General features: G+C 38.8%; 1 protein-coding gene across 2 annotated transcripts; it reads left to right on the plus strand.

Annotated features, from left to right (window-relative positions):
• The first annotated feature begins 61 nt into the window (after positions 1-61).
• CFAP300 (cilia and flagella associated protein 300) lies at positions 62-20,304 on the plus strand. 2 transcript variants are annotated; one of them, XM_060766964.2, is made up of 7 exons: positions 71-219; positions 2,057-2,138; positions 4,321-4,393; positions 6,506-6,672; positions 10,999-11,171; positions 12,056-12,122; positions 20,047-20,304. In XM_060766964.2, the coding sequence occupies exons 1-7, from the start codon at positions 107-109 to the stop codon at positions 20,176-20,178; spliced, it is 807 nt and encodes a 268-aa protein (XP_060622947.2). In that variant the 5' UTR covers positions 71-106; the 3' UTR covers positions 20,179-20,304. The 2 variants fall into 2 exon arrangements, with proteins under 2 accessions (XP_060622948.2, XP_060622947.2); XM_060766965.2 differs by lacking the exon at positions 2,057-2,138 and having other exon boundaries at positions 62-219.
• The last annotated feature ends 901 nt before the right edge of the window (positions 20,305-21,205 follow it).

The raw sequence follows: 21,205 nt of genomic DNA on the forward strand, positions 1-21,205 counted from the left end.
ACACTCTTTAAGGATACTTGTTTCCACAGGGAGGACGAAAAGTGTAGCGCCGCCCAGTTAAAGAGCCAAGAGGAGAGCGTTTCCATGGTAACCTGTAGAAGCGGCCATGTCTTCCATCGGGGACGGAGAGGCCCAGCCCGGCCGCACTTTCCACCTTCTGCCTCACAAAAGCTTCCCAGCCTTGGAGAGCAGGGGCGTCCGAGATGGCCTGCTCAAATGGTGGGGAAACAGCAGAGGGCAGGGGAAATCCTCTGAGAGAAGGGCTGGAGGCGGTTCTCATTGAAAGGGCCGAATTAAGGAGCTCTAGAGCAGCGTTTCTCAACTTGGGGTTGGGACCCCTGGAGGGGTCGCTAGGGGGTGTCAGAGGCCATCAGAAAACACAGTATTTTCTATTGGTCTTGATGGTTCTGTGTGGGAAGTTTGGCCCAATTCTATCTTTGGTGGGGTTCAGAATGCTCTTTGATTGTAGGTGAACTATAAATCCCAGCAACCACAACTCCCAAATGTCAAGGTCTATTTTCCCCAAACTCCACCAGTGTTCACATTTGAGCATATTGAGTATTCATGCCAAGTTTGGTCCAGATCCATCATTGTTTGACTCCACAGTGCTCTCTGGATGTAGGTGAACTACCACTCCAAAACTCTAGGTCAATGCCCACCAAACCCTTCCAGTATTTTCTGTTGGTCGTGGGAGTTCTGTGTGTCAAGTTTAGTTCAATTCTATCATTGGTGGAGTTCAGAATGCTCTTTGATTGTAGGTGAACTATAAATCCCAGTAAGTATAAATCCCAAATGTCAAGGTCTATTTCCTCCAAACTCCATCTGTGTTCATATTTGGGCATATGGAATATTTGTGTCAAGTTTGGTTCAGAATCATCATTTGAATCCACAGTGCTCTCTGGATGTAGGTGAACTACAACTCCAAAACTCAAGGTCAATGCCCACCAAACCCTTCCAGTATTTTCTGTTGGTCGTGGGAGTTCTGTGTGTCAAGTTTGGTTCAATTCCATCGTTGGTGGAGTTCAGAATGCTCTCTGATTGTAGATGAACTATAAATCCCAGCAACTACAACTCCCAAATGACAAAATTAATCAATCTCCCCAACCACACCAGTATTCAGATTTGGGTGGATTGGGTATTTGTGCCAAATTTGATCCAGTGAATGAAAATACATCCTGCCTATCAGATATTTACATTACTTTGGCCCTCCAGGTTTTTTGGACTTCAACTCTCACAATTCCTAACAGCCTATATCTCATATACACCCTGCATATCAGATATTTACATTTACATTATGATTCATAACAGTAGCAACATTACAGTTATGAAGTAGCAACAACAAAAAAAATATTATGGTTGGGGGTCACCACAACATGAGAAATTGTATTATGGGGTCACGGTACTAGGAAGTTTGAGAAACACTGCTCTAGAGCAGGCCTGGGCAAGCTTGGGCCCTCCAGGTGTTTTGGACTTCAACTCCCACAATTCCTAACAGCCGGTCCCTCCTCATTATTTCTCACATATTTATACATGGCCATCATGTCTCTTCTCAGCCTTCTCTTCTGCAGGCTAAACATGCCCAGCTCTTTAAGCCACTCCTCATAGGGCTTGTTCTCCAGACCCTAGATCATTTTAGTCGATTTCCTCTGGATATATTCCAACTTGTCAACATCTCCCTTCAGTTGCAGTGTCCAGAATTGGACACAGTATTCCAGGAGTGGTGTGACCAAGGCAGAATAGAGGGGTAGCATGACTTCCCTGGATCTATGTCTAAATCCTTTGTTAATATTCTAGGTCTAGATCCTTTGTTAATACTCTGATAGGAGACCACCAGAAATACCAGGTGCTGTAGGCTGTATGTCACAAGAAGGAACTGGCAAAATGACCTCTGAGTACTCCTTGTCTAAGAAAGCTCTATGAAATTAATTTTTATTATAAGTCAACAGGCAACAGTCATAATTCTCTTGCTTACTGGCAGCTTCGAGTATTATATTCTACTCCCTCACTTTATCAGGCAGTGTGTGCAAACACTGATTTTTCCCACCTCATCTTGTAGGTCGATGGATGGCAGAATCACAGTACAGGCATTTGGTTTTGATCAGAATTTCAAAGGCTATCAGCGGGATGATTTTCTTATGGTAGGTGGATGAATTTTGTTTACTAATTTCACCCACATTTCTGGGTTGATTAACCTTTTTAAGGAGGACACATATTAATAAAGCAAGAACATCAGAAAACATAAAAAGGCTAAGAGGCAGAATAGAATATTCAAAAATATTTTTATCATGTATTATTTTACAATGTATTTTCGATAAGAAAATGTTATTTGTCATAGTGTGACTCCCAACAAAGCATGGTCTATATAAAGATTCAAATTCAGCACAATTAAGCTGCATTTGTCACAGTACATCAATTAATTGACCATGCACATGTCTGTTCCGAAGAAAATTCTGTTTATTCGTTAGATCATCTTCTGAGTTACTTTACTACAGAATTGTAGCCTTAGGCATCCTTACATGACTGTAAGCTCCCTTAAACACAAGCATATTGTTGGATGATAACTAAACATTTCAATAAGCACTTTTAAGCATGAACGTTGTGCATTTATTTTATGCATTTATATTTCATGTTTCCTTGCAGAATGCTGGGAGCAATAAAGTTAAAATATCATATCATAAATGAGCAACATAGCATGAAGTTTCAGATGGTGAATGTGTAAGATTTTAGTTCTCTTCATTCTTTCACTTCGGCTATACTGGCTGGAGCCAATCAAGTCTGCTATTTGAAACATCTGTTGTCACTTAATTGGAGCATGTTTGGGGAAGAGAGTGAGCACACTGTGACCCACTGTATTAAAGCATCCTTCTTTAGGGTGATACTCTCCAGATTCGTTGAACTCACTACAGCCTGCTGAATGATTGAGGGTGTGAAATTGGTGGGAACTGTAGATCAGCACATCTGATCAGTATCAAACTGTGGCTGTTTTAAGAAGTTTCCTCCCATCCCTGATCACTTCTGGAATTAACACCATGCTGAGAGAATTTCTTAAAGCAACAGAGTCAAGTAGATAATGGAATAGATTTACCTCCTGTCTTCCACATGCTTTCTTTTCTCACAGGGTGGTAAAAATAGACCTACTCTGGACAGAGAAATAGACTGCTCTCATCTAAAAAAACCTCAGTTAATGATAAAGGGGACAAGGGACAAAGACCCAATTTAATTTGATTAATAAATAGCAATAGTATGAAGAATAGTTTGATTAAATAAATAGCGTTAGAAATCAATTTAAGATAGTCCTCTGAACATGGTAAATGTTTAAATCTCTGCCATTGTCATTACTGTCACCAGCATCCCAGTTTACACATAGAAAACAGAGCACAGCCTAAATGGAGCTCATTTAATAGTTACACTGAGATATGAACTGAGGTATCTCAGCATCAAAAGTTGTTGGGCCCCACTCACTGTTAATACTCAGCAAGATGTTTATTTGCCATTTTGTTGGGTCTCTTATCTGCCTGGAATCGGAACAGCAGAGAACTGCATGCTTCTGTTGCTCCTATAAGCAGTGTTTCTAAAACAGGTATCCTCAAACTGCACCCCTCCAGCTGTTTGGGCCTCCAACTCCCAGAATTCCTGACCATTGAACAAGCTAACTAAGACTACTGGGAATTGGAGGCCCAAACAGCTGGAGGGCCACAGTTTGATGCCTGCTCTCAAATGTGGAACAGAGCAGACCACCTCTGCTTAAACCGAGAATATGACATTTTAAGAGCACCACAACAATTTATATTTGTGCCATAACTGGCTACAGCTGATCATTCAGTTTAGGTTGCTTATTTGGGAGTTGCTATCTGCATTTGCAGAGCAAATAGTGATCAGATGAAAATATAAACAATTTCCATTTCACCTTCTGTCTTGAAATCAAGTAGCGATGTATTACTCTGGGTCTCTTTGACACAAAAGATAAAATCAGTAAAGGGGATTATATTATAATATATGTAAATATTTCCATGGAAAAGACTGCAAACTTCTGGAAAGTTAGAGATTTGGGGAGCTTTTTACAAGTGGAAACAATATTATTAGTGACATAATTTTGTTTCAGAAGGAATCAAAGCATTACTTTTTTAGTTTTAGTTAAAAAAATTTAATAATTACTTAATGGCTATAGAAACCAACACATATATCTGAGTAATGAAAGTATTTATTTTGACAGGGAGTGAAACTCATTTTTAAAATGCACCCATTGTCATTTTGCTATCAAATCTTATTTATAATAGAATATTTTTTACTTATGAATTACCATGGTCTCTTTACCTTTAGGACTTTTTAAACCACCCAGATGTTAACAATAATTTGAAGTTGCTTTCATCTTCTGGACAATGGACTACATTAGGTAAATAGAGAATATTTTGGACGAATGTATATGATTTCCACCCTCTTTCATTCTGATCATATTAAAACATTTTATTAGTACTTCCAGTTTGTAACTGTGGATCAATTCACATACTCTGCAGAAAATATTATTCTTAAAACAGTGGTGAAAGACATTAACATATCTGATTTGTATTTCAGGAACCTTCATTTGTGCTTGATATTTCTGTTTATGTTATTGGTTGATGCTGTTCATTTGGTACTCTATACAAAGCACTGGCTGTGCTATGAATTAACCTAGACCTTGGGGATACATTTTTACTCCTTTGAAATCTAAGACGTATTTTTGTGTTTTCCTCCTGTGGTTCACTGTTCCTTATGTGATAATGACTAGGTTCTGTTGTTTCCTGTCAGAAGCAAGAAAGACAAACTGAAGGAACCTACAAAACAACAAATGGCTTGTTGCTGAATAATCAGTAGATTGTAGACGTCAGAGACTGTGTCTTCATGGGCTTGTAAGACCAGTTTCTCAGTTTGGGTGTGCTCATTGATGCAGCTTCATCACAGACAACTCAGGTGGAGCTTTTTAAACCGGCTGTGACCCTTTTCTAGACCAGGCATGGGCAAACTTTGGCCCTCCAGGTTTTTTGGACTTCCACTTACACAAATTCCAGCCAGCTTACCTGCTGTTAGGAATTGTGGGAGTTGAAGTCCAAAACAGCTGAAGGGCCAAAGTTTGCCCATGCCTGAGTTAGACCATTCCTATCCATGCTCTGTTAATTCCAAGGTTATATTACTGTCATGTGTTGTATATAGACTGCTTTTAAAATAGTTTGCAATATGACCCTTAAGCATCTGGCCACTACACCAGTGGCAAATGATAGTTTGAATGCATCTTGAGGTTTAAAGAGTATGATTGAATCTCAGTTTCCTAACATCAGTTCAAAGCATAGAGCTTTGATACTCTATACATTTGGTCACCTGAAGGGCTCTCTCTTTTAAGTGCTTCAAAACCCCTTTAATTTTTTTCAGGCTTTTACTCTCTGGTGAATTTTAAGCCCTGCTGATAGTGTTTCAGGAATAGATAGAGCTTATGCATCAGTATTAATTGTTGAAATGTCCTGTGGCTAATACTGGCCACTGATCCTGGGCCTCAGGGCTCAAAGTTAAATCCAGAAGCACAGCCAAGCTGTGAATTGTAATACAGGCTCCATATATAACTACCCCTCTCAACCAATAATACTGCATTTCACCTACCCTATTGACATGTTGATTCGTGACATTCTGCCTTTCTTTTCACCTACACCATTTCTTTGGCAATTTCATTTTACAATTAGATAATTTCAAAGTTTACACTCAAGATGAAATTAGGAAGAGAAAATATCTAGGCCAAGAAGTTGTTTTGGTGGCAACCATTATATTTTTGTAATGTTTAACATTGTATTGATAAATAGAATTAAGTTAAAATAAGGTCTTTAACCTCCCATTTCTAAATAGTGGCCCTTGAGCAGGCATGGGCAAACTAAGGCCCAGGGGCCGGATGCAGCCCCCCGGGTGCTTACCTCAGGCCCTCTTCATTTTCCCTGTGCCAAAAATATGGGGGAGGAAGGCACATAGCAGCTGAGAACCCTCTGGAGCACTCTCAGCCAATGTGTGTCTCTCCCTCCACCCAGCATAAGGACGGCTGAAAGCCCTCTGGAGTACTCTCAGCCACCTCCTGTCTTGTCCTCCCGGCGTAATGCCAAGATTGAGGGATGAGGATTGGAGCAGTCACTGCATGTCCCGCCTCCTTCTCGGCATAAGGATGGGACGAGCAGCCGCATCCTCATGCTGGAGGGACAACCTGAGGATGACTGAGGCCTTGCCCTGCCCCCTCCTGGTCCTGCCCTCTCCTGAGCCCTCCACCCTCCTGTTCCAGCCCTCCCAGCCAGCCCACAATGCAGCCCCAAGGCGAAAAAGTTGGCCCGTGCCTGCCCTAGAGGTATCTATAATTTCTGGTCTAGAAAAAAAATCCTGTCTGCTAATCTTTATTATTTCACCACTTTGTTCAACTATGAAAAGACACCATTGTACCGTCTATAAGTGAAAATTATTGTATATATTCCTTCAATTTAATTTCTGCTCTGTTTTTCAGGTACTAATGTGAGAAAAATTGAAGTCAAAAATCTTCTGTGTACTCAAGTTTCTATGTCATTTTTTGATCGATTATACTGTGACGGGGTGGTTCGAGAAAACGGAAATATTGTCAAGTGTTTTGATGAATATCATGAGGATATTCTTATTGCAGATGAATTAAGGAAGGTGTGGAATGTAATTTTTTTAAATCTCTTGGCAATGTATATACATAGGACCTTGCTAGTAATTTCTATACACCATTTTTATGGTTTATTCTCAAAGCACAAATATGAATCTCCAGCTGAAGTTAAAAAGGAAATAAATTAAAAGATAACATAACTGTAAATAACCAGAAGCATTATTCTGCAAATAACATTAGTTCCCTCCTCCCCATGATTATGCACAAATGCATTTCTTTTCATAAAGGTAAGTAGTTTTCTTTCTGAAGGATTATTTCCTTCAGTTTGTTAAAATCATTCTGCCTTTATGTAAAAATAGACTCTTAATGCAGTTTGTTGGCAGAGTTGTTTATATATTGATTCTGCTAGCATATTACTGCAGGCAGTCCTCAAGTTACAAACATTCGACTTACAAATGAGTCATAGTTAAGAAAGGGTGTGAGACAACAAAAAGTAAGAGAAATCTACGCCGCAGAAGGGAAATCCACTTCTAAAAGAGTTACCATGGGGAAAAGGTGGTTTCACTGAAACTTTCTTACCAATCCTTTTTTCCACAACAAGCTAATTTTTTTGAAGTCAAATTATCGCAAAGAAAGAAAGTAAAGTAACATCTTCTGAACAGGGGCACAAATAGCAAAAAATAAAATTATTATAACTTAATATAGAAATGGTACCTAACACCAGTAAGAATAGCAAATATAAATAAAAACTATTCAAAAAATTGCTGGAGAAGATGTCAAGAATCAGGAACATATATATATGTGGTGGCAATGTAAATATGTAAATGTTTTTTGGGGAAAGTATTTAGAGAAATAGAAGATATAATGAACATTAAAATAGAAAGAAGTCCTAGTATAGTTTTATTATCATTATATAATAAACAATTGAAATAAGAGGATAAAGATGCGATAACAAATTTATTAACAACTAGCTGTGCCCTGCCATGCGTTGCTGTGGCCTATAGTAAAACTTATCAAAGTTGAGGTAGATATCTGGACTATTATGAAAGAGAGGTCCCTACCTATTCCTTCCCCCTTTTCCTCCCCCTTTCTCTCCTTTCTTCCTTCTCTACCTCTTTCTTTCTTTCACTACTTGGTTTCATCCTTCTCTCTTTCCTTCATTCCCTCCCCCTTTCTTCCTTTGCCTTTCTTCCCTCCCTGTTTGCTTCCTTCTTTCACTTTTTATTTCCTTTTATTTCACCACCATCATAACAATAACAATAATGCAATGCATTGCCTCTGGGACCTGACACCTCTCCCATTCCCCCTAAAAGGGTCTCAGAGGAAGAATAGCATCATAATAATCATAGGAATAACAACCTTTACCCGCCACGTGTTGCTGTGGCCAATCTTCCCTCTTTCTCTCCTTCTTTCCCTCCCTCCCTCCCTCCCTCCCTCCCTCCCTCCCTCCCTCCTTCCTTCCTTCCTTCCTTCCTTCCCATCTTTCCTTCTCCTCTTCTTTCTCTCTTTCCTTCCTTCCCCCTTTTTCTTTCTTTTCTGCTGTCTCTCTTTTCTTTCCTTCCATCTTTCCTTTTCTTTCCTTTTCTTCTTCCTTCTTTCTCTAACTTTCCTTCCTTCCCCCTTTTTCTTTACCTCCCTTTCTCTTTCTTCCTTCTTTCCTTCCTTCCTGTCTTTCCTAGATTTTGACAGGGCGGGAAGGGGCAGGGTGGGGTTTGGAGGTGGCCTGATGTAAAAGGAGGTAAGATTGGGGTGGGGGAGTGATGGAGCGTGGGGTTGTGTGTGTGTGTGCAGCGGCGGGGGGAGTGATGGAGCGTGGGGTTGCGTGTGTGTGTGCGGCGGCGGGGGGGAGTGATGGAGCGTGGGGTTGTGTGTGTGTGTGCGGCGGCGGGGGGAGTGGGGTTGCGTGTGTGCGGGCGGCGGCGGGGGGAGTGGGGTTGAGTGTGTGCGTGCGGCGGCGGGGGGAGTGATGGAGCGTGGGGTTGCGTGTGTGTGTGCGGCGGCGGGGGGAGTGGGGTTGCGTGTGTGCGTGTGGCAGCGGGGGAAGTGATGGAGTGTGGGGTTGCGTGTGTGTGTGCGGCGGCAGGGGGAGTGGGGTTGCGTGTGTGTGCGCGGCGGCGGGGGGAGTGATGGAGTGTGGGGTTGTGTGTGTGTGTGCGGCAGGGGTGTGTGTGTGTGCGGGAAGCGGCGCGGTGGGGCTTGGAGTGGGCATGGTTTCCGCAGAGGGAACGTTGGCCGCAAGAGCATGTGCGCGCGCCAGGGAACTTGCGGCTGGGCGCCAATGCGCATGCTCAGTTGTTTTGCCGTTTTGTGAGTGTGTTGTTGTGTTCTTTTTCATTTTGAGTAGATATGTTTGTACCTTGTGGGTTGTGTTATGGGCATGGGAATTTTGGTTAAGTTTCGTTGCGGGATTTTTGAGTTTTGTTGTTTTGCCGTTTTGTGAGTGTGTTGTTGTGTTGTTTTTCATTTTGAGTAGATATGTTTGTACCTTGTGGGTTGTGTTATGGGCATGGGAATTTTGGTTAAGTTTCGTTGGGGGGTTTTTGAGTTTTGTTTCCTCGTTGGATGCCCCTAACAAATTTATATATATAGATAGCAAGACTGCTTATAGCAAGGAACTGGAAAAGAGAAATAAATATATGAATAGAGGAGTGGTATAAGGAAGTATGGAAATTGGCAATAAATGATAAGTTGACATGTATATTAAAAGTTAAAAGAGGTATATGGAAACAAAGTGATTTTGATGATGTATGGAGAAAATTTATTGAAAAAGGATTAAAAAACAAAGAAGGAAAGTTACCTCCACAAGAAGAATTGAAATTTTGGACAGATGATATGTAAAAGCTGTGTCTTGGGAGCGGGGGAGGGGAGCACAGTGGTGAGGGTTAGAAAATATGTATAAGCAGAAAAATAACACTAGATGCCAAAAGTTAAAGCATGGTAGGTTGTATTGAATAATATGTATCTGCTGTAAAACAAACAATGTATAACAAATGTATTGAATCATGATAAAATAATAAAAAAAGAAATAAAGTAACATCTTCTGAACAGGGGCACAAACACCAAAGGAAACACTACAGGGGTGTCAACCTTTCCCTATGCTGTCCAAAGATTTTAAAAGATATATATTGTCTGGAGTTACACTTCAACAATGTACCGATTCCAACTTACATACAAATTCAACTTAAGAACAAACATATAGAACCTATCTTGTTTGTAACTGGGGAACTGCCTGTATAGTACACCATTCCTAAACCAATGAGTAACAAGTGTGTTGGATGACAATTCCCATCCTTCACACTCAACAAATTAGTTAGAAAGGCGATTGAAGGGGAGAACACAAGAATCTGAAAGCTATCTAAAATTATTTTTATTGGAAAGGGTTGCTAGTTGACATCAGAAGTCACAATATATGATTTGTGAAAAAGGAAAAACATCTTCCACCGAAGGAAAACATCCATCTATCTGAACAGTATGTACTCTATTAATAACCCCCTTCTAATATTGTTGAAGATTAAAAAAATCACAATGCATTGGTGATATAACTTTCTACATTTTCCTTTTTAAAGCCACTTGACTGAAATAGTATTTTTGATTATAGTAGCATATTATGCCAAGTGATTGTACAACATCAGATAAAATGTATGGTTCAGAAAATCTTGATAAAGAAAAAAATTGTTAATTTCTTTCAGTTAAATGCTCAAGTAGAATAACTAATACAAGGACACAGAAAGAGGGACAAACTATATAGAAAAATTAACCATTTGGTTTCCATGGCCAGGCAGGACTTGAACCCTGGTTTCCAAAGTTATAGTAGCCGTTTTTCCCCCCTTTGGGTATATTCTGTTGGCATCAGCCCCAAAACTAATGGGAGAGGTGCTATTTGGTCAGGAATTGAATCAGGCAAACACCTAGATTGCCTGCTGCAGTCGTTTCCTTACACTGACACCTGTCACATGCTTTTTACTGATGCGCCTTCAACAGCCTTGGATCCCATTTTGAGAGAAAGGCAGGACATAAAGTAAAGATATCAATAAAATAAATGAACATATGCTTGAATCAAGTGCTTTACATAATCTACATAATGCTTTCTATGATAATTGCCAGGAGCCAAATCTGCATGACTCAAGTAGTATGTTGTCTATGAGGATTGTTTTTATCTCCATCCTAACAAATATATTGGTATAGGCATGTGTTTCCACTGAACTCTTAATTTTAGCTGAACTCTTAATTCTTAACTCATGAACATACCAATAGATTAGTTAGCTCAACAGAATTATTAGAAATAATAATTACTTTTTTGTATTTAACTACGATTTTATACTATTAAAGACATTTGCCATATCACATTATCTTTCCTCCTTATCTTATGAAAGGTTCTTCTTCTTGAAGATTCAGACCACTATGACTTATTTAGCCATTCGGACCGTGATGAGTTTCTGTTCTGTCTTTTTAAACATCTTTGCATTGGAGGAGCCCTTTGTCAATATGAAGATGAACTTGGTCCATATTTAGAAACAACAAAGGCTTTATATAAAGATCTAGTGAGGTAAACATCTTTCTTATGTGGATCTAATCTTATTTTACAGTTGTTTACCTGACTCTTCACGCTAAAAGCTTGACATGGCGAATTATTGTAAAGTGGGTGACAATAACATTATAACATATATAAATAGTAATATTTTGGTCATTTTAAAAACCAGCTTGGAAAAAAATATAAACCACAGCATCTAAATACCTGTCATGGGTCATAGTGCCAACCAGAAACTTTATTAGTTTATTCAATTTCTCTACTCATCTAAATGAGTAGTCAAGGCAGTTTATGAAAAATGACAACTGTAGCGGGATAATGTTTACTGTTTTATCTGTCTTTTAAACTCTTTCAAGATATCCCCTGGAATCTTTTATTTCTTCTTTTTTCTGATGTACTCCGTATTTTCTGTTACGTCACTATTCCTCTTTTATTTCTAGAGACTTCATTTAGTCTTGCATTCTGACATCTCTTTGAGGAACAGTTTAGGGAGCTGAGTATATTTAGCTTGGAGAGATTAAGAGGTGACAAAATAACTTTTTTAAATGACTGGACCTTATATAGAAAATGCAGCTAGCTGGTTTCTTGCTATTACACAGTCTAGGACATTAACCAGAGGTTTCAAATTAGACACAAAGCAATTCCACCATCCTTAACTTTAGGAAGAACGTTTACTGTAGGAATGGTTTAACAGTCAAATGCACTGCCTCAGAGGATGGTGGACTCTCCTTCATTGGAGATCTTTAAATGAGATTAGGTAGCCATAATTCTGCAGTTCTTAATCTGTGTATTTCTGCATGGCTATGGATTGGAATAGATGGCTGTTATCCTTTCTAACTTTATGATTACGCTTTTAAAAGTGTGTTTTGTCATAATTTTAAAAGTGTTTTAATTTATTTTAGTGTTCAAAAGGATCCTGAAACAAAGGAAATAAATATAGTATCTACTGTCTTCAGAGTCTGGGCACATGTAAGTATCTCACTAGCTAGAATGGGAGACCAGCATCAAGTAATACAAAGTTGTATGGGCTTGATCTAGCAGTTGGATCCTACCCTTGATAATATCTCAGCTCATGTTCAGCCTTTCTGTTTCAAGTAACATTTCAACAGTAGAATTGTGTTGGACATCCTATATTCAAATCATGTTTGATTAGTTATTGCATTCTTTACTGTTTTAATCCAAGGGCCACATTAACTTGAATGAATAAATTATTGTTGTGAATTCCGATGTAACACTTTCTAATGATGTAATGATCTTTCAAGATAAAGCATCTACAAAGTTATAAAAAAAAAAACAAGAAAATTCAGATGACATAATATAAGATAGGAGCACATTGTAAAGGCAGTAGTATCGTTAATCCAGGTGACAATCGAAATAATATTTTTAACCGAATGACCAAGATAGCAAAATGCTATTACCCAAAGTTCTCTCTGAAGAGAAAAACGTTTCCCACCCAGCGAAATGCTGTATGGAGTAGAGTTTACATTATTATCTTCCGTGAGATAAATGTTCTTTGCTAACACTATTCCCCATGCCCCTTTTACTGTGTTTAATGGAATGTGTGCAGCCAAATGAGGAAGAAAGAAACTTGTAAATAGGAAGTCATAGCATCCCAAACAATCATGGATAATTACAGTATGCAACTGAAAGAGATGCAGATTTGTTACTATAACCCCATAATTAGCAGCAACTTGGCGAGTTCTCTCTCTTCACAGTGTTCTTTTGACCAAAATATACTCAAACCACATCTATATGAAACTTGAAAGCTAGTTCAAGCATATCTGTTTGAAACTTGAAAGCTGGCACATTGATCTTGCTTATTAAATAATGGCAGGACTAAAAAAGAATATGTTGATAACTTTATTTATTTATTTATTTCATGTCAAAAGGATTGCATAAATAAGTATAAAACTGATAAAAAAGAGGGAGCATGAGTGGTTAAATAATTTTTGACCAAAAACAGGCAACTGTTACCACATTGTCTTTAGCTTTAAACAATTATTCCTCTGTGCACGAGGCAGGGCATTCTGGACAAGCATACAGATATCGAGTTGTTTGTTCTGCTCTGACCCCAGGTTGAGAACCACTGTTGTAGGTACTGCCATTTTCCTAGGTTGTCTTTTGATCTGCCACTCCACTTCTGAGTCTGTTCAGGGACTTCCAAGTTGCCCATTCTTGGTTTGCCCCCGGATGCAGACCCATTTGGGTGGGTGGGGGGCATCAATTTGGGATTTCCTGGTTTAGTTGCCAGAGGGATACTCTTGCTGTTGCTGGGGAAACATTTAGAGGAGTGGTAGTTCACATGAATTTTTTCCTTGATTTATGTCTACTGGGGGGGGGGGGGGGGGTTGATAGCCATGCAGTGGATGGTTTTCACAGTGGTCAACCTTATGCCATAAGTGCTGTAAGTGAAAGCTTTACAGCACTTCTGCACATAAATCAGATTAAGAGAAATTGGATCATTTCAAATAATTTATCTGATATATTACTGCTTATATACCATCTTGAATATTATCTAAGCTTTTTGATAAACAAAGTAGGTGGGGATAGGGACTTTTATATGCAGATGGGCCTGCCCTTACATTGTTTCTCTATCACCTGTTTAAAATGCACAATAATAAATCATAGCAGAGAAATAATCCAATACCACATTGGATTAATTGTGGTATAGACTTTCAAAGCATGAAAAAACTAAAATACTGTACAGTTTACAATACAGTTTACAATACAGTTTAACTGTGCAAACCAATTTTAAAATTGTAAATAAGCCCACAAATATTAAAAGATTGCAAAAATTATGTTTTTAAATATATGAATTATTATATTAATGTGAAGTATGGAGGTATTTCTTTAAAATCTGAAGTTATTAAGTGGACATGTTTTAAGGAAATGCATCATACTAGGATATAATGGTAAACACAGGAAAGTATTACATTGGTTACCATTTTCAAAGTATTGAGTAGGTGTAATGCAGTGATGGCTTCTGGCACACTTGTCATGTTTCTCACCTTTTAAATACTGTTTTACAGTGCAATACTGTTTTACAGTGCAATTTTATTAATGTTTCCAATTCTAGTCTGCATTTCCTTCTTAACAGTTAAGAAAAGACTAGAATAGCTTTATTTGTCATTGTGATATTTCACAGTGGAATTACATGGCTCCCCCCCCCACACACACACACACCATAAGACAACACATACACCCCTCCACACACACCCCACCATCACAACCTCACAGCCCCCAATGCCACATCAGTGTAAAACCATGGAGTTCAACATTGCCACCACTCTAGGATAAAAGCTATCCTTCAGTCTGTTTGTTCTTATCTTTGTCACCCTGAACCACTGTATATTACACTAATAATGGACATAAGGTATCATAAGCCTGGCTTGTAATGCTGTATCTTGGGCTCTCTGTGAGAAATACTTCAGAAACCACTTTCATTTTCAGCTAGCTAAAGTTAGTTATATCCAAACCAGATCAAACTGTGGTTAATGGTAACTGTGGTTAAATATGCCAGAATAACTAGGTAATCTTTGAAGTTGGCTTTTTTTCAATGGCCCAAACAGATTCCGGACTAGAAGTGAACCTCACTAGGACTAGGAGGAACATATTTCCAACATATTACATCCTGTTAGAGAGCAAAACAGGCAACAGCCCAGAGCCTAAGACTGACCTGTGCATTAAGGAGCTATATATTAAGGAAACAAATGTGTGGAAAGTAGCAAAAGGTGTAACCTGGTAATCTGCAGGTAAGTCCATCAGAAAAGTGGAACACCCATGGCTTCTAGTGTCTTTGCAAGGAGTACGGAAAACAAACAGGCTAAACATGAAAATCTAGACTTGCTTTTATGTAGGAAAGCAAAATGGTTAAGATGATCTCATACTTATTACTGAGATTTCGTAGGATGAGACCTATAAATGGAAAATTGTAATCAAAGGCTATAAAAGGTATACCACAGTAAATGACGTAGATGTGTTCCTTGCCATTACTTCTTTAACAGAAAATTTGGCATCAGAGACAGAAATAGCATGGAAAGAATAGGGGAAAGTTTCTACATCTCAAACAGTTAAACATGTTTCTCACATGCTGAGTAAGGATTTTTGAGGCAGCTGATGCTTAGCATGCCTGTTGTAAGCTACATCCAGATCATCTAGAGAGTACAATCCTATTCTCTACGAACTTACGCTCAAATTTCTTGCTTACTGCAGTCATGCAGCAACCTGGCACTGTAAACTATTTTTCTCAAGTCTTCCTTCCAATTCTGATGCTGTTAAGAGAATCCAGCTAAGTAGAAGATGAGGAAAAGAGGGATTATAAAAAAAGGACCTACACTGTCAGAGGCTTTGTTAATTGAGGTATACATGTATCTTGCTTAAATAGAATAGATCCAACAGAAAGAAAGTACAGAGTAACATTGCAAATAAGAAATGTGCATATATTTCTGATGAACCTAAGAACCCCCTGGATGAAACCATCTGAGTGAATACAAAAAGAGAAAAAAATACAATATTATGGCAGTATACTACAAATTGTGCTCTGAGCTGAAATATATGAATTATTTTATTAATAAACAATTTACTAATAAGTAAATAAGTTAGCACTTATAATCAATATTAATACATTATAAACTAACTAACTGCCACTGGTGAGGCCTTGGAGGTGGGGAAAAGGTTGGACTTAATTCTCTCCCACATTGCCAACTCCTTTTCCTTTTTTGTCACAACTTGATTAGATTGGAAACCTGAGGGCAGGAAATTTTTCTTTTTCTTTAATTTGTACATTGATGGTGCTGTCGAAATAGATGATTACAACCAACAACAATAAAATATTTACATCCTGCCCTTTATCCAAAGATCTCAGGGATACTTAGATTGCTTAGGTTTCTGTACAGAAAATGTTTAGTAGTGGGGAAGCCCAGCTATCCTATTTATAATCAGACAGACACAGCTCTTCTGGTGACTACTGGATGTCTTTCTTTGCCCACAATGCACTACACATTAAAATTCTTGTCTGCTGACCATCTCTAAGAAGAGGAAGTAGCAAGTGGGTTGACTATCTTGTACTAAAGAATACTTGACCAGGAATAACTAGTGGATGAAAAAAGTAGAACTTTGGAAGGAATGTGTGATAGCCAAGAATGCTATTAAGGTACAAGTGTGTGTGTGTGTGTGTGAGAGAGAGAGAGAGAGAGAGAGAGAGAGAGAGAGAGAGAGAGAGAGAGATCAAATAGAGAGAGAGAAGACTTGGAAGCAGTGACAGACTTCATATTTCTAGGCATGAAAATTACTGCAGCTGCAGGCTGCAGCCAGGAAATCTTCTTGAGAGGAGAGCAATGACCAATCTTGATAAAATGGTGAAGAGTAGAAACATCACACTGGCAAAAAAAAGATCCGCATAGTTAAAGCAATGGTATTCCCTGTAGTAACCTATGGATGAGAGAGCTGGACCATAAGGAAGGCGGAGCGAAGGAAGATAGACGCTTTTGAACTGTTGGAGGAAAATTCTGAGAGTGCCTGGTCAGGAAGAGGGGCTGACCAAGGGCAAGATGGATAGATGTTATCCTTGAAGCGACTGGCTTGAAGGAGCTGGTGGTGGCCACGGGTGACAGGCAGCTCTGGCGTGGGCTGGTCCATGAGGTCACAAAGAGTCAGAAACAACCAAACAACTGTGTGTGTGTGTGTGTAACAGTAAGAACAGACTACGGAACAACTGACTGGTTCAAGATTGGGAAAGGAATATGGCAAGACTGTATACTCTCACCCAACCTATTCATCTTGTATGCAGAACACATCATACAATGTGCGGGGCTTGACAAATCCAAGGCCAGAGTTAAAATTGCTGGAAGAAACATTAACAACCTTAGATATGCAGATGACACCACTTTGATGGCTGAAAGCAAGGAGGAGCTGAGGAGCCTTGTAACCAAGGTGACAGAAGAAAGCTCAAAAGCTGGATTGCATAGTTAAAGCAATGGTATTCCCTGTAGTAACCTATGGATGAGAGAGCTGGACCCTAAGGAAGGCTGAGCAGATAGATGCGTTTGAACTGTGGTGTTGGAGGAAAATTCTGAGAGTGCCTTAGACCACAAGAAGATCAAACCAGTCCATACTCCAGGAAATAATGCCCAACTGCTCACTGGAGGGAAGGATATTAGAGGCAAAGATGAAGTACTTTATCCACATAATGAGAAGACAGGCAAGCTTGGAGAAGATAATGATGCTGAGGGAAAAGGAAGGAAAAAGGAAGAGGGGCTGACCAAGGGGATGTTATCCTTGAAGTTACTGGCTTGACCTTGAAGGAGCTGGGGGTGGCCACGTCTAACAGGGAGCTCTGGTGTGGGCTGGTCCATGAGGTCACAAAGAGTCGGAAACGACCGAACAAATAAAAAACAACACACACAAACACACATAGTACGATTCTCATTTCAAAGAGTTCGGATAAACACTGGGTAAGATGCAGTGGTTAGAAATTCTAAGAGAGGAAAGAAGAATGGGGAATCCTGAAAAGTGGAGTACTGAAGACTATCACAAACTATTTCAGCAAGAAATTAAAACAAGGGGCATCTTTAAAAACCAGTATAGCTGGAAAAGAGTCCCCGAGAGCATGGAGTTAAGAAAGGCAGTTATTACAAATGAAAATTGGTTCATATACAATGAAATATCCCTTGTCTCTAAGGATAGCCTCTATTGGGAACAATATGAAATGAGGCTTGCAATGAATGCTGGAAACAACAAAAAGAAGGTGCTTAAGCAATGTCAGGAGCAAGAAAAAGAATGAAAGGGGAGTTCTACCATTTAGGGAAGAGCCAATGCGCATAGCAGTTTGAGTATTGGAGTACAAGTCTGGATACCAAGGTTTGAATCCTGCATGAGTGTGGAAACACACTAGGTGACTTGGGGCAATAACAACAACAAAGGTGTGGCCGCTACCTCCCAAGGCAGCCTGATTCACCATTACGTAGTTCAATCAGGACTTATGGCAACCTTATGGTTTTCTTGCCAAACATTATTTGGAGAAGGTTTGCCTTTGATGTCCTCTGAAGTCTGGTTAGTATTACTCACATAAAATCACATGAAGCAACTGTTGTGCACTGGTTAGACTGCATCCACAGTAATGTATTCAGTTTTGAGCACCATATGTTAAGTCTATTGACAAACATGAAAATATACAGCCTTACAGAGAAGACAAATTAGGATTGTTGTAATTTTTTTGGGCGATATGGCCATGTTCTAGAGGCATTCTCTCCTGACGTTTTGCCTGCATCTATGGCAAGCATCCTCAGAGGTAGTGAGGTCTGACCTATGTTTGGTTAATAAGACCTATGTAGAATGACAGAACGAGACTAGTATGTTTAGATGAGATTATTAAGGGGAGGCATAATATTGGCCTTTAAATATCCCAAATGGTTTCCTATTAGTCTTCAACACAGGTTAGCCAAATGCAACCCTTGGGTGTCTTACTACAAGTCCAGACAGCCTTGGTCAGCTCAGCTATTGGTTAAGAATGTTGTGAGCTACAGTACAATAACATCTGAAGGGCCACACAATTCCCACTTCTGATTTAGTAGACAGGAAATACTTGGAACAATAAGTGGAAACTACAGCTAAACCTGAAGATAAATGTCCTAATTATATGAGCAATGTAATAGTGAAACAGCCTGCCTTGGGAGGTAGAGGCCTTTCCGTTGTTGTTGTTGTTGTTGTATGTCTTCAAGCTTTCCAGTGCATGATGACTCTGTCATTTAGTTTTTTTGGCAGGATTTGTTCAGAGGGGACATGCCTTTGCTTTCCTCTGAAGCTAGCATGACTTGCCCAGGGTCACCAAGTGGGTTTCCATGGTCAAGTGTAGATTCAAATCCTGGTCTCTCAATTCAGCACCAATGCTTAACACTACACCATGCTAGCTTGCAGACTTTTCTTGACTTGGAGATACTTAAGCAGATGCTGAACCAGGTGCCTGACACTGAAGATGGTACATGACCGGGTTGGATTAGATCAGTGGTTCTCAATCTGTGGGTCCCGAGGTGTTTTGTTCTACAACTTTCAGAAATCCCAGCCAGTTTACCAACTGTTAGGATTTCTGGGAGTTGAAGGCCAAAACATCTGGGGACCCACAGGTTGAGAACCACTGGACTAATTTCTAGTTGTGTTTTAGTTCTTTGGTTCTAAGAGTTTATCCAGAAATTCTAAATACTCCAAAACCATCCTTTGTATGACAGAGATAGTGTCACCTTTGGTTTCCTCAAGGTTTAATGTACACCAGGTTTGTTTCATGCACAAAATTATTAAAAATATTTCATGCACAAAATTATTAAAAAGGTTAGCTTCAGACTACGTGTATAATGAGATGTATATAAAGCATACATTGGTTTCTTGTTTGGATTTGAATTCCAACATCAAGATACCACATAATGTACATATATACAAATATAGGCATTTCAAAATCCAAAAGAAATCCGAAATGAAATGCTTCTAATTCTTTCAAATAAGAGATACATAACCTGTATATTTAACAATAACCACAGTTTGCCTTGCTTTGGACATAAACAAAAATCACAATTAATTAGGAAAACAAGCAGCTTATTTCAGTCATCTCCTCATATTTGGGTCACATCAAGAGGGAGTGGTTTAGTGTTACACATAAAAATCAAGCATTTTATTTATAATAATAATAATAATAATAATAATAATAATAATAATAATAATTTGTTTTCCGCTCTATCTCCCCAAGGGGACTCAGGGCAGATTATATCCTACCTTTTGTCCAAAAATGGGGTTCAAAAGCAGGACAAGAGTGCTTAACTCAATTTAAACCAGGCTCTAGAACTCTTTCACAAATGAGTACTATCCATTATTACATTATATTAATGCTATATACTTTTTCTTCCAGGATGCTCATGGCCTTTGTTATCCATCATCGAACAGACATGAGCAGAATTTTGCCTATTTGATCGTGAATCCTTTGAAACGGCACATTTATGTTTTGTATCATTCTTACGGCGGAGCTTTGTTCTGTAATTGACTGGGTTTGATTCCTCAAGTTTATTTGATGAATAGATGAATTCTCCTTAGATATAGATTTGTCAGGATTCTGTTCTTTTCAAAGAGATCTATGTTATCTACACACGTTTTCCCCTTCCCAGAAATCTAAGGTACTCAGTATGGTTTCAAACACATATTTTGTATTATTAATGTTACAGACTTAATACCCATATCAATACTTGTGCAATGTACTATTTGAAAAGTTTTGCTGTTGCTGAATTATATCCTGCCTACAAAGACTCTTATTTGAAACTATCATAATAACATTTACATTTGTGTTTTCTTAACCATAAATAAAAACTTTTTAAATGTTGTGTACATACATTTTGAGTATGAAATAGCAATTTTAAACTATGAAAACATATAACTATTGGTTTGGAATTTGATTGATGAGTCTGTTGTTGATGATTGATGGGTCAAGAAACAGTTCTCAGTTCAGATTGCTTATGTGGTCCTAAAGCAGCAATAATTTTATAATTAATGAGGGAATTTTTAAAAAAAGAGAAAGTGAACCCCAACATTTTGTAAAACATTTTGTTTGTTTTACACTGTAGAAGTGATGCAGTTTGGTACTACTTCAACTCCCATGGCTCCATGGTATGGAATGATGGGAGTTATCATTTTTACAAGGTCATGGGGAGGCATGGGCAAACTTGGGCCCTCCTTCCAGGTGTTTTGGACTTCAACTCCCACCATTCCTAACAGCCTCAGGTCCCTTCCCTTTCCCTATGTACAGAGTTGCCTTTTTTACACAGTTGCCTTTTTACACACAGTAGCCTTCACACTGGAGCTTCTTACACAAAGTCTTCAACCTGATTGTTTTTAAATGTTTTAATTGTTTTAATGTACTTTAAAATTATATTTTAATATTTATTTAACTGTACATTGTGTTTTAAGGCATCAAATTGTTGCCTTTTTGTAAAGCCGACTTGAGTCCCCTCCAGGGTGAGAAAGGCAGGATAGAAATGTTGTAAGTAAATAAATAAATAAACCTGGGGCTTCTCTCA

The sequence above is a fragment of the Anolis sagrei genome, chromosome 3 (assembly GCF_037176765.1).
Source record: "Anolis sagrei isolate rAnoSag1 chromosome 3, rAnoSag1.mat, whole genome shotgun sequence".
NCBI lineage: Eukaryota > Metazoa > Chordata > Lepidosauria > Squamata > Dactyloidae > Anolis > Anolis sagrei.

Coding starts and splice junctions, on each gene's coding strand:
- CFAP300 (XM_060766964.2), top strand. CDS start 107: ATGTCTTCCATCGGGGACGGAGAGGCCCAGCCCGGCCGCACTTTCCAC. Junction 220..2,056: donor CGAGATGGCCTGCTCAAATG/GTGGGGAAACAG, acceptor CTCATCTTGTAG/GTCGATGGATGGCAGAATCA. Junction 4,394..6,505: donor TGGACAATGGACTACATTAG/GTAAATAGAGAA, acceptor TCTGTTTTTCAG/GTACTAATGTGAGAAAAATT.